Below are 14430 nucleotides of genomic sequence, written 5' to 3' on the forward strand. Positions count from 1 at the left end.
CAAACAGTCTAGGCACAGTGAACCCATGTAATCAGTTTGTGAGTGGTTCAACTGCCAAGTTCCCAGATGCTAGTCATGAGAGAATCTTGCAAGCGGGCTTCTCTAAAAAGATAGCAGGCTCAGGTCTAGTGTATTAACCCTTTTGTACACAGGCTGACAAGTTCAAGCTTATTTTTAACTTGTGATATATTTTGGGCTAAATATACACATATGTTTATTATGATTACTAAATGTTGCTTTGATTTTTAAAGGAGACAAAAAATATATTTTGCCGGTTAGTCTATAATAAGCAATTTGGCCACTACTTTCCTTTTATTCATTCCCTAAGCTTATATAACTTTAAATACATTAACAGAAAATTATCCAGTGATTTTGCTTAAAGTTAGCAGAGTAAAGGTTTCAAAATACAAGACAAAAAAAAAAAAAAAAGCATGAAAATTGAGGGAAAAGAATCTATATTGTCTCTGAAACAAAAAAAAAATTATAAAAACTAGTTATAGCCGTTACTTGAAACCACAACCTATGAGAAATATCTACTCAGGACAGAAAGAAGACAAGAACATCAGGCACGTACCTTACCAAATCTCTGTTTGTGGTAGGATGAATTAGTATAACTGCTTTGAGGGAAACATGACAATATCTGTAAGAAAAAAAAAACAACATACCCTTTAATCTAGGAATCTATTTAAAAGGATGCTTATTACAGAATTTTTGTAACAGAAAAAAATCTAAAAATTCATAAATATAAGACTAGTTGAATAAATTATGGTAATTACAGCATTACACACTCTACATGTGTAGTTAAAAACTAAATTAAATCACAGTTATTCATATGGAATGATCTTCAAGACATATTGCTCAGTAAAAATGAACACTAAATGCTTCATAAGATATGTTTGCATGTACATAACAATACACAGACTATATCAATAGTTTGCTTCTGGGTTGAGAGTCTTGGGATCTGAGAATAAGGGCGAATTAATTTTAGTGTTCAGATTTTTACCCACATATGTTATTACTTTACCAATATAAAATTCTTCATCTTCTGCCTTCTGAGGGACATCAAATGATTAAATCAATCAAGAGGATGAAAGTTGAGAAGGGCTATCATAGAAATCGATGCATCTTGGAATTTAAGATAACATAAAGGATTAGCTTGATAATTAAGATTCAAGGGACTCATACCCAGTATCAAGCTTTACTAATAATTTCAAGGATATATGTAATCATAAGGCACAGGTAACATTTAAAAAAAGGTCCAAGACCTCTAGCACCGTTCTCCAAGTCCTACTACACCACATCAGATGCACTCTGGCCCAAGTTAACAGATGAGGTTTTTGTGAGGAATGCATTACTTCACTTTGATAGAAGGAGCCAGTTAGATTATGAGACATTTATATTTTATAGTGGGTTACACAGATTATATAACATTCTCCAACCAACCATTATGCATAAATCTTTATATTCCAGTTTGTTTACCATAAGCAATTCTAGACAATTTAGGAACGTCCTGCTAAAAGCATTCCATAGAAAAAGATTTTTGCTAGCAAAAACCTTTATTGCTATTGTGTGGGTAGGGCCATCATTAGTATGTAGCAACAAAAATATACTTAGGACTCACTAAATGCTTGCTAGGTACTATGCCAAGTACTGTACATATAAAATTGAATAAGCAAATACCTGCTTTCAAGGAGTTTCCATTCTATTAAAGGGAGAGTGACAGGTAAAGAGACATTTTTGATGTATTGGGAAAAGTGCTAAAACGGAGGGAAGCACAGAGGAAGAGAATTTGACAAAAGCTTAGAAATGTCAGAAAGGCTTCCTAGAGGAGAGAATACTTAAGCAGTCTTAAAGGCTGATTGCAATTAGCCAAGCAATGAAGTGCAAAGGGCTGTCAGGCAGAGGAAACAGCACAGCAAAGACACAGTCAGTCTTGAATCAGCAAGCTCAGAAGGGGAAGTATCTAGAATTTCTCAGCTTCTCGTTTGGGGAGATACTGATATTGTCACTGAGATGGGAAATGCAGGAAGAATAGGGCCTTTGTTTTGTTCTATGGTGGAAGGTGTGGGTTGAGATTTGAATATATTGAATTTGAGATGATTGTGAGACATCCGTTCAAATTTAGGAGTCCTAAGCATCTGCATGGCATTAAAACAAATAGAGCAGATGTAAAAGTAGAGTGTACTGATTTAAGAAACTGCCTCTGGGGCCACTATTTAATAGTGATTGTCATTCTTCTTTAATCTTTGAAAAAATGGGGTATTTCTTGACAAGGCTGTTATAAAGGTTAATGTAGAGAGTGTTTAGCACAGAATCTGGAGTTAGCAAATTCTCAATAAATGGTAGGTATTATTACTAATGGCCCCAAAATAAGAGGATAAGAGTGTGCCAAGGAATCTAAGAGACTAAGTCCAAATTCCTGACATCAGATACAGTCTCTGCCCTCAAAGTACCCACAGTCTAGTTAGCTCCTTGAAGAAAGGGACCATATTTTTTTCTCTTTACTGTATCCTTTAGTACCCAGCTCAGATGACTGGCCCAAAGGTGTCAGGCACTTTATAAATTTTGGCTGGATGGTTGAGAGGAGGAGAAAGAGGCATATAGGAGAAGGGCAAGAGGTGGAGAGGAGGGATTGGGAGAGAGAGACAAGAGAGCTAGAAATGAAAGAGGAAGACTAGAGGGGGGTCGGAGGACAGTACGTCCTGTGGGACCTGGAGTGGGGTGGGGAGAGGTTATGGGAGCCTGGGGATGCGGTATGGTCACAGTCTGTAAGGGGGGGTGGGGGGCATGTAGAAAGCCAGGCCTCTGGCCCTAGAATGGGCTGCACAGTCACTCTTTTTTGTTTGTTTTCTGCATGGAACCAAACCTTCCCGGAGGCCAGGAGAAATTAGCCAGCTAACAGGCCAGCAAAGCTTTATACACTTTGATTCTGAGTTGGTTTGACTGAGGGTTGTAGGGTTCAGAGAGAAAAGCTATTTCGACCTTGGCGCGCTGGGACCAGGCCGCTAGTACCGATTTCCCCAGCTCTGAGGCGCCCAGGCCCCCGGCGCAAGGGGCCGGCCCTCGCGGAGGGCACTGCTGTGCGGCGTCCGCACGTTCGGAGCCTGTAACGCCGCGAGGGTGGGCCTCCGGAACGCGGGGTACCGGCCATTCCGGCCCGGTGGGGACTGAGGGACAACGACGGGAAAGGGGTGCGAGGGGAAGCGAGAGGGGAGGGCGGTGGGGGCGCAGAGGGGCCCAGGCCGGCTATGGAGTTGTACCTCAGCGCCTGCTCCAAGGCTGCCAACGTCGCCGCTACCAAGACGGCCACCAGCGGCCTGGCCGCGGACAACCAGCAGTGCGGAGACGTGAGTGCTAGCGAAGACTGGTCATCCTTGTCCTCTACCAGGCCTCCGGCCGGGTGGGCGTGGTGGTGGGGGGCGGGGGGGGCGGTGCCGCGGACGGTCACGTGCGGTCCGTGTGGTCTGTAACCGTCCAGCTTCTCGCGCCCTCATGCGGCGCGGCAGGTGGCGGGGCTCGGGCGGTACTGGCCGCAACTGGCCGTGGCGCCGGCGGGAGGGAGCTGGTAACCCGGAAGCGGAGGTCTTCCCGGCTGTCTGGCGGGGCTGGACCCTTCAGTTCCTCAGGTTGGAGTAACAGTAGGTTGGCCTAAACTAACATACCTAAAGGAAAGACAAAACTCTCCAATTGTACCTGACAGGGCGCGCACAAAACCCACTTTCCGGGGGTCGGAGCAGCTCAACTACTGGATCTGCCTCTTGGGGTGAAGCTGCCTGTGATCCCAGGAAGCAACCCTTTATACTATACCACGAAATTAAGTGAAAAGGTAAAGTGATGTTTAATTGTCTTACGTTGGTTTCTTTGTTCTTTTCGACTGCTGTTAAATTCAGGCGCTAGCTACATCATGTGAAGTGCATTGAGGGAATTTGCACTAATGTTCCGTACGTATCCTATCCTAAGGTATTGTTCAGGATGCGTACCAAGCAACTTCATCTCGTATGATTTGGACAGAATCATGGGCTAGAAAGTTTAGATTCTTAGTTCTGTTTTAATATGATTCCATAAATTATAAATTAACTTTATAATAACACTTCATTTATACATATTTATTGAGATTTACTTCACTTAGAAATATGTTTGGTCGAAAGGTGGAAGGTTATCTGTACTGGCTGGCATTTAATTATATGTTATGATTTTAACCAATAATAACTTGGACAGAACTCTCATTACAGAACACCTCTCTTTGTTTTGAGCTGAATTCTGTTTCACACACGAAGTGCGAAAAAAAGTAGAGTTGAAATGAATTAAAGTGTTTAGTCCTTTAACCTGACTATAGGAAAACAAGGCTCTGTCTCCCTGAGGAGACTCCATGATTTGCCCCAGCCTCCCCATCCAGTCTTTTCTCCAGTGCGGAGCCTCTGCTTTTTCTAGTTGGGGTCTTTTATACCTACTCACACAGACCATGTTAATACTTCTGTGACTTTGTTCACCTTGCCTCCCAAACCTGGCATACCCTTTGCTCTTCTCCCCAACTATGAATTTGGGCCATCTTTCAAGATTCCTTCTCAACCATTACAGCCCCCCAATTAGCTTATATTTCCTTAGAATTTGCATTGCCCTTGGTTTGTATAATTTTATTCAACACTATAATTTTATAATTTAAATCTTACTGGGTTATAGTGTATACTGCCCTCAAACTCTTTCATGTTTTTAGTCCTCAGTGCGACCCCCTCTCTCAAGCCTCCCCATTCCTTGATTCAGTACTTAACACTGAAGGAGGTTCAATACATTCTTTTTGAGCAGTTGCTTTGATCAGTATTGCAAAAAATTCTACAAGGAAGAATTCTGAGTTACCCCCTTACTCATCTAGTATTTATGATGTCATCAGAAATGAGTAGGGGCCCTTCATATTTGATACTTGCCTAATAAACATGATTTCTTAAAGTAAATTTTGTTTTTGGAAAATACATAATTTCCCTTTTTAAAAAGAAATCTCTTCTACTAGAATACAGCAAGTTAACTAAAAATATGCCAACCTCACACAATTTGACTAAGTCATAAACACACAAACCAGCTTTCCTAAAGCATGCTTGAAACCTATATCACTCCTTTTTATTATGTAAACTTAGCCCTGTCTTCTGTCTGCTTCCTCAAATATTGTTTGCTGTATTACCATTTTCTCTGTCAAATAGTAATTCACTTGTCAACTACTTTTTAAAAAGATGTTCTCTGTTCTTTATTACATTCATTTTCCCCCAAACTCTTCATTTAATCATAATTAGGCCCAATTTCCCTGAAGACTGACTTTGTACTGAAAGAAAAAGGATATCAATCTCCTCAATGAAGTAGTGCTTTATATTTACACTTTTAGTTGTTTCTTTCCAATTATTTTAATTGACAACAGATGGGTTACCCTGACACTAATAAATGGGTTTGTATTGGGTTGCCCAAAAAGTTCATTCAGATTTTTCGGTAAGATGTTACTGAAAAACCTGAACGAACTTTTTGGGCAACCCAATATGAAAGGTGTTCTTTGTTTACAGGTTAGTAGTCCAGGGCTGGTTTTGAGAAGCATAGGCCATCAAAGCTAAAATTCAACATCTAAAAGAAGTTGACAGCTAAACATCAACATCTAAAAGAAACAGTCCACTCCTTGACTCATGATTTTTGACTATTTCCCTTACAGGAAAGATATGAACTTCTTATCTGGTCTCACTGAATTTAAGACATTGCCCTATAGAATTCCCTTTTTTTTCTTGCCTTCTCAGGGAAGCTTCGGTAATTAGGGAATTCTACTTTACAACTTAGACCACTTGGAAGAGATTAAAGTCTGGTATTAAGCAAGTGGTCAGAAACTTACCAGGAAGCTTTTAAATGGATAAGGAACACTAGCATCCTATCAGGTTCCCCAGTCTCCCCTTTTGTCCACATAAGAAGAATCCTCATACTTACCTTGAGGGAGTTCTTTTTAGGGTCCCAACCCAGGCTCCTTAGTGTTCAGAATCTGACTGAGGTGGCTACCGCCAGACAGAACACAGACTGAGCACAAATTGGTACCTCCAGACAGTTCTGGATTGATGCACAATATGTGGGGTCATATAAATTGAATTAGATGCCTGCAGACAGGGCATGTGCTCTCAGGTTTGCCACATCTCCCACACATTCCAACTGCCTTTCACTTGAGCCAATTCCTGCTTTGACATCACTTTAGACTAAAATTTCTGTTGTTCTGTCCAAGAAAACCTAGAGGAAAGCACAAAGATAGGATGCAAAGACAACATTTGGATGACTTCCACACCTGCTTCCATCCTCTACTTTTTCCCTTTCAGAGGTTCTCGCATTACCCATTATCACCATCCTGCTATTGAAAAATTTTTGAAAAATGGACTAAGTACTCACATCCCCCCCAAAATTTTAAACCCCCTCACTTTGTAATGTTTTAACTTACAGATGAGATTAAATAATTCATCTGCTTCCTCTAAAGTAAAAGATATAGCAATATGACTATTAGGTGATATTTTCCTTCTTTTATATGTTAATGACTACTTCATAAGGTTGTATTTGGTCTTTACACATATGGAGAAACCTCAATCCCTATCAATAGCCTTCATAATTGGTTCTTCAATATGTTGAACTGTATAATATAGACCTTGAATTTTTTCCAGACTGTAGTGCTCAGAAATCATTGGGTGTCTTGTAGTAGATAAGAACTCAAAATACAGTAACTCTTTAATTCATCATCTTTAACATCTGAGTTTTACTTCTATTTTTTGTCAGAGTTGTTTCAATGAATCTTTGTGAAAGATTTTCTATTTTCCTTCATTTTCAGATTATTGAGATATAATCATGATAATTGATATTATCCCTTTATTCTTCTAATGCAGTGCCTTGATCTGGAAGAGGGAGGAGGAAAAGGGAGAATCTTAGTATTAGCTTTATACATTAAAAACAAATTTTATCCTATTCCCTTTCTTTTCCTTTCCTCCTCCATTTTCTAGCTTTGGGTCAGGAGCTGATGGAGATTGGGGCGGGGGGGTGGATTAATTGAGTGAGGGTGGATTTTTTGAATAATTCAGGTCAGTGAAGAAAAGAGGTAGGGATGAGCAATTAACATTGCCCATTCCAAATTCTTCTATTGCAGGTTTTTCCCCACTTCACATTCTTCTTGCATGCTTTATTTTCAATGAACAATCTGGTGTTTTAATAGGTTGATATTAAAAGTAAAATTCATTAATTGTATGTTTATAATATGTTTAAATCTATGTTTGCAGCTTTTCCGACCTTCTTATGGTTTTAACCTGACTGATCCTTATTGTCGACTTCTGGAAAACCAATATAAAAGTCTCCATGATCCACATTTAAGAGCCTACCATAAGCGTAAAGACATCTTGAGGAGATTAAAGAAAGGTGGCTACATCACCAGCAATAATAGAGTGAGTTGAAGATAATTTCTTTTTAATCATTGAAAACCTCCAAGACTTGGTATAAGCTTGCTTCTGTACCTCACTGGGTGACCTGTATCACCTTTAACTTGGTCATAAGAGATACTTAATGGAAAAGTCCATAAATTATTCAGTATTTGGATCAAAGGAAATCGGACAACAGTTGTTTTCTAAGTGAAACTACTTCCTCATTTACCTTTTTTCTTTGTAATATCAAAAGATGATTACCAAATAATTTGAGGATATACAAATAATTTTCCCAACTGTATCATAGTCCTCTTTCTCTGTCTCTAATGGCATGTATGCTTGTCAAGGATTATGTCCCATATACTTTTTAAAAACTTTAGACAAAATAAGAACCTAGCAAAATCAGCCTGATAGAGTCCTGATAGACTCTATTCTTACTGGGGTTGAACATTATTATTACATTGGTATTTTAATAGCTCCAATTGTGTGTACCCAATTCCTTATCATGGTATAAGTCATATTAATAAAGTAATGTTATTTGGATAGCAGTTTCCTATTGATTAACAACTTTAGAGAGCTATTACTTACAAAATTGTTAGTAATTTATTACTTGATATCAAAATGTTATTTTTGCTCTGGAAAGTAATTGCTTTGATTTTAAAATATTTGTATTTATATATTTTTGTTGTTATTATTGTTTTGTTTTTTTTTTTTTAGATTGTATGTACCTTGAGGGAATTGAATAAGTACAGGCAATATCTTACCAGTTTAAAATTAGACTTTGAAAGAAACTATATAAGAGAACAAGTAAGTTAAATACTTAAATTTGTTTTTTTAACATAGAGTTTGGAAGAAAGGTTTGTATACAAAGTATTTTCTTATAATATTTTACCTTGAATTTTGATAACTTAATTTTTCCAAGTAAAAATTTAGAGCAGTAGTAAATAATATTTTGAGGTTGCTATTTTGTGCCAAGAGAAGGAAAGGGACCAAGTCATCTATTAATATGCCAGTGGTAACTGACAAAATTTAGTAATTAAATTGCTACTCAGATGTGTCCCTTCTACGTGAGCTGGGACCAATGGGAAGAGTCCATTGTAGTAGCAAGATTCTTAAGCTAGAAACCGAAACAGCTTAAGTAACAGGAGAGGAACAGTATGAATAGTTATAACATCCTAAAGGTGACTCAAAGAACATGTACACTGTATGTTTGTACCCACACACATGTGGCTGTGTTCATACAGTAAAAAATGTCCTTAAAGGTGAAGTGGAATGATTGGTATAGAGTGAGTGGGTAAAGTTAGTGACTTCCTTTCACATTTTCACTAAAAGTTCGTGTGAGAGTGTGTTCACGTGTGTGCCTGCGTGAGTGAATTCAGGCGTTAGAGTCAAGAGAGTTGGGTAAAAATGAGAAAGGTGCTCATATATGTACTTTTACAAGTTTATGTTCTAAGGTCAAGAGAGTTGTATAGAAATGAGGATGACTCCCCAGTACTTTTAAGTGTTCTATATTTCCCCCCATTTCCTCCTCTGTGCCTACAGTTTCTCCTCCGCTTCTTCCATTTTTTTAAATTTCTTCAGAATGGGTAGAAAAATAAGCTGAAATATTTATCTTTTATTTTCAGAGAGAGAAATCTTTACTTTGGTTCAGTTGTCCACGTCTGCAGTGGATTCAAAATAGATTTAAATACAGTTAGGGACTTCCCTGGCAGTTCAGTGGTTAAGACTTCACCTTCTAATGCAGGGGGTGTGGGTTCAATCCCTGATCCGGGAGCTAGGATCCCACATGCCTCAGGGCCAAAAAACTAAAAACATGAAACAAAAGCAGTATTGTAACAAATTCAGTAAAGACTTTAAAAATGGTCCACATCAAAAAAATCTTTAACTGTATTTAAATCTTTTTTTTTTTAAACAGAATTAGTTATTTACAAAGTATGGGAATTTTACTAAATGCTAAATATGAAAAAGGCATATCAAAAGACAGTTTTCTGGGAAATGTTTAAAAAAATTTATTTATACATATATACACACATATACATACATATACATATATATGATACACACTTTTTCTTAATAGAAAATGCTTGCAAAACAAGTAAATAAACTACAGGAAGACAATCAAATACCTGGACGTTCTGATGTTGCACAGTTCCAAAATTGGTTGTTACAGGAGGGCACCCCATCTATTAAGGACCAGGAACGATTAATAAGGCACAGGTGAGATTGAAGTTAATGCATAGTTTATGTATATAATGTGGACCCAAATAAGTTGGAAAATACTACAAATAATTGAAGGTAGGAAATTTTTTAAAGTACTGGATGCTATTTAACTCCACTCTTTCAGTATGGAGAGGAAGGGAGATCAAGAAGTACAGGAATTGGAAACTTGGGTGCCAAGGCTATAAAGATGAATTTCTACTAGAGAAGATAGAGTTTCTGGGAGTCCAAGAGGTAATCCAAGCTGATAACTGAAGAATTAATCAAATCCAAAATCCTTCCTATAATAGGAGATGGTGGGAAAGTATCTTTAGCACATGCCTCTAATAATAGTTTTTTATGGGTCTTCTTTAAGCACTGACAGCATTAAGTTTGAGGAAATTAATGCAAAGTCAAAAAAGGAGGTTTGGTATAACTTTATCTAATACTAATATAAACATGCATTATCTCAAAAGAAAAAAACAAAACTGCAAGCTCTTTAGATATTATCTACTTACATTCAATCATTACCTTTCCATGGTCAAGACCATTTCTTAGTATAGTTCTTTCCTCCTCCTCCATTAAAGTGAGAAATTAAGCTGCATTACCTGATTTTATGTTCCATGGTAGTTCCATAATACAGATTGACATACCAGAGACCCAGACTATAGATGCAAGATTTGTTCAAGGCCTTATAAATTACAAGGGGCTCAACACACATCTTTTCTAAGGAAATTCAAATCTGATTTTTTCCAGATTTGAAGTCAGTGTTTCAGTTATTTCAGTCTTCTTTGCAAACTCATATTCCTAAGCCTATTGTGAATATGTACTGTACAAAATGTTTTTAATCAGTCTGCTCCACATTTTATCATTGTCTTGGCCATAACAACAGATTCTTATATATATATAGTAGGGAGAACTGCGTAATGAATAAAATATGGTGAGTTCATGGGTCAGGCTGGCTTAAAGTCCATGAACAGAGCTGATAGAAAAACAGTAAAATTCCTGTAGCTCAAGAAGTAAAAAGCAAGAAAGGAGGTAGTTTTGGACTATCAAAGCAGATGATGCCATAATAAGGAAAACTCCCAATTCACCTTCACTTACATTTTCATTTTTACTTAGATATTTGGATATGGTAAGTAGGGAATTAGAACGTCTTGAGCGCACAGCAGAAGAGCAACGCCTAATCCGGATGGATAGAGAAGAAAGACGACAGCAGGAACACACAAGAAGAAAACTTAGTCTTCGTAGAAAAATTGAAGAGGTGAGAGACAACAAATTTAAAATATTGAGAGAAAAATTGTGTACAGTTATTTCATTTGTAAATAATTGGAGCTGTCCATCATACTTCTTGAAGTCATTTCAAGTCTAAGCATTTTACCCACATTGATCTTTCTTCACAGCTATGATATGCATGTTGTTACATAAAATGAGGATGACACCACAAACTACATATATGAGCTAATATCTGCTCTTAAAGTGATGATGGTGAAAGTTACTAGATACTGTTTAACTCTCCTATAGCCCTCAGTGTGGAAAGGCAAAAATTTTAAATTTAGCTTTAGTTAAAAATAACCATCCCTGCATTCCTAATAGGCGTGCAGTGAAGAAAGCGCATTCTAAAGCCAACGTATGACTTGCAGTTACGCTTGACCTGATTTCTGTTAGGCTCTTGACTTGTTCTAACTTGCTTGTTGGTTTATTGTGAATACATACTGAATACAGTAACATCGTGCTCTTTAGGAGTGGAAGGCAAAAGAGATGTTACTTCTAACAAGGATTGGAGAAGATGTTAAAAGAGAAGCTAGGATAGAGGAACAACGCCGTAAAAGCAGAGAAGAGAGTGACAGGAAGGTAGGGTGAGCTTTAACCTCTAATTGGGGCTGTTTGAGGACAAGCTTTTGATAGTTTTGATTTTTGAATGTAGTTCACTTTGTGAGATGATAGAATAGTTACCCCAAATGATTTGTATTATACAGAACTGAAAGTTATAAAAATTTTTGCTATATTTTGGTCATATTGCAACCATAATATAAAAAGTACTTCTCTATTTTTTGATATAACTACTTTTGACTTTATCTCACACCATAAACTACACTTGTAATTCCTATAGAAAAAAATGACATAACTGATTGTTTTTCTTAGAATCAGAATTTCTTGGAGAAAGTTCTCAATTTTTCCCCACTAGTTAATTTTCTTAGAGTAACTGTTTTGAACCTTAAATAATATGTAATATTATATGATTTAGAGTATAAATCAGTATAAAGAGAAAGAAAATTCATTTGTAATCCCAGCACCACCCTATTTATTGGTATACATACACACACAACTACATACACATACATTGCATAATATTTCTATGAATATTTATATATTCCAATAAATAAATTTATGTTATTGTTCCTTATAGGCTGTTTTGTAGACTGCTTTTTCATTGAACGAAATAACATTGACAACTCTTCATGTCAATAAATATTAACCTAAAATAATCTAATCTAAATGATTATTTTAGGTAGTATGTTGTTGACAAACCTATATGTAAGTGTAAGATTTACATAATTTGGTTATACTGCTATCTACTGCTATATAATTTTTTAAATATTGGAAATTGAAATATGTTGGTAATCTTTTATTCTACCCTTCATACATGTACCTTTAAGTATTGTCAGGGACTCATTACTCATATGGCAAGCTCAGCTTATTCTAATTTACTATAATTATTATTTTCTAATATTTAATATTTATATTTAATATTTTTATTTAATATTTATATTTATATTAATATTTATTTTATAATATTTTATAAAATATTTTATAAAAAATATTTTATAATATTTTATAATATTTATTTTATTAATATTTATATTTAATATTTAATATTTATATTTAATATTTTTCACCACTTTTTTATTGGAGTATAGTTGATTTACAACATTGTTTTCAGGTGTACAGCAAAGTGATTCAGTTATACATGTACATATATTCATTCTTTTTTACTTTCTTTTCTTATATAGGTTATCACAGAATATTGAGTAGAGTACCCTGTGCTATACAGTAGATCCTTGTTGGTTATCTGTCTTATATATAGTAGTGTGTGTGTTTATTCATCCCAAGCTTCTGATTTATCCCTTCCCCCACCACGTTTCCCCTTTGGTTATCCATAAGTTTGTTTTCGATATCTGTAGGTCTGTTTCTGTTTTGTAAATAAGTTCGTTTCTTATTTTTTTAATTAGATTCCACATATGAGTTATATCACATGATATTTGTCTTTCTCTTTCTGACTTCACTTAGTATGATAATCTCTAGGTCCATCCATGTTGCTGCAAATGGCATTATTTCATTTTTTATGGCAGAGTAATATTCTATTGTATATATGTACCACATCTTCTTTATCCATTCCTCTGTGGATGGATGTTTAGGTTGCTTCCATGTTTTGTCTACTGTAAATAGTGCTGCAGCGCACACTGGGGTGCATGTATTCTTTTAGATTATAGTTTTCTCTGGGTATGTGGCCAGGAGGGGGATTGCTGGATCATATTGGATTGCTGGATCAAAAATAGAATCATAGTTCTATTTTTAGTTTTTTAAGGAACCTCCATACTGTTCTCCATAGTGGTTGTACCAGTTTACATTCCCACCAACAATGTAGGAGGGTTCCCTTTTCTCCACACCCTCTCCAGCATTTATTGTTTGTAGATTTTTTGATGGCCATTCTGACCAGTGTGAGGTGATATCTCATTGTAGTTTTGATTTGCATTTCTCTGATAATTAGTGATGTTGAGCATCTTTTCATGTGCTTTTTGGCCATATGTATGTCTTCTTTGGAGAAATGTCTATTTAGATCTTCTGCCCATTTTTTGATTGGGTTGTTTCTTTGCTTTGACATAGAGCTGCATGAACTGTTTGTATATTTTGGAGATTAATCCCTTGTCGGTCACTTCATTTGCAAATATTTTCTCCCATTATGAGGCTTGTCTATTCATTTTATTTATGGTTTCCTTTGCTGTGCAGAAGCTTTTAAGTTTAATTAGGTCCCATTTGTTTATTTTTGTTTTTATTTTCATTACTCTAGGAGGTGGATCAAAAAGATATTGCTGCAATTTATGTCAAAGAGTGTTCTGCCTATGATTTCCTCTAAGAGTTTTATAATGTCCGACCTTACATTTAGGTCTTTAATCCATTTTGAGTTTATTTTTGTGTATCGTGTTAGAGAGTGTTCTAATTTCACTCTTTTACGTGTAGCAACAACATGCCCTAGGTTTCCTCTTAATTTTTGCCTGATCACATTTGCTTTTCAAGGAGTCTTGGCCAATTTTAGTGACATCTAGTGCAGTGGATCAAATTATGGCATTGGGAGTGTCCATTAAACATGACCACTGATGGTAGGCATGGTAACACCACAGGCTACCTGAGGCATCTTAATGGCAGAGCTATTTGAATTATTGATATTTCCAATGCAGCTATTCTAAATTGTCTTTTTTGAATCATGTTTTAATATGCGAGGTTTTCAATTCATTTGTATGTGTTTCTTAATATATTTATATTTTTTGCTTTCAGATTTGATATTATCTGTATTTTTACTCCAATTTATGTGCTTAAGTTACAGGGTTGTCAAAAACTTTTAAGAGGTCTGTCTTAGCTTCTTTGTCAAAAATCAGTTGTATTATTCTAAATTTACTCCTTTTCTGCTCCTTGCCCTATTTGTCTATTATACTGCCTTGATTATTATACCTTTAATAATTGTTTAAATCAGTAATGTTAGCCTTCCAAGTTTGTTTTTCTATTTCGAAGTTGTTTTGGTTAATCTAAGCCCTTTACATTTCTG

General features: G+C 36.2%; 1 protein-coding gene across 1 annotated transcript in view; it reads left to right on the forward strand.

The window, feature by feature from the left end:
- The first annotated feature begins 3248 nt into the window (after nt 1-3248).
- FSIP2 (fibrous sheath interacting protein 2) overlaps nt 3249-14430 on the forward strand; it is a 121612-nt gene continuing 110430 nt past the window's right edge. The window contains exons 1-7 of the mRNA XM_061203006.1: nt 3249-3347; nt 3701-3826; nt 7272-7433; nt 8127-8216; nt 9487-9626; nt 10728-10869; nt 11349-11459. Coding sequence (XP_061058989.1) covers nt 3249-3347; nt 3701-3826; nt 7272-7433; nt 8127-8216; nt 9487-9626; nt 10728-10869; nt 11349-11459 — 870 coding nt within the window. The remainder of the gene's footprint in view (nt 3348-3700; nt 3827-7271; nt 7434-8126; nt 8217-9486; nt 9627-10727; nt 10870-11348; nt 11460-14430) is intronic.

This window comes from Eubalaena glacialis, chromosome 1, assembly GCF_028564815.1.
Source record: "Eubalaena glacialis isolate mEubGla1 chromosome 1, mEubGla1.1.hap2.+ XY, whole genome shotgun sequence".
NCBI classification, from domain to species: Eukaryota; Metazoa; Chordata; class Mammalia; order Artiodactyla; family Balaenidae; genus Eubalaena; species Eubalaena glacialis.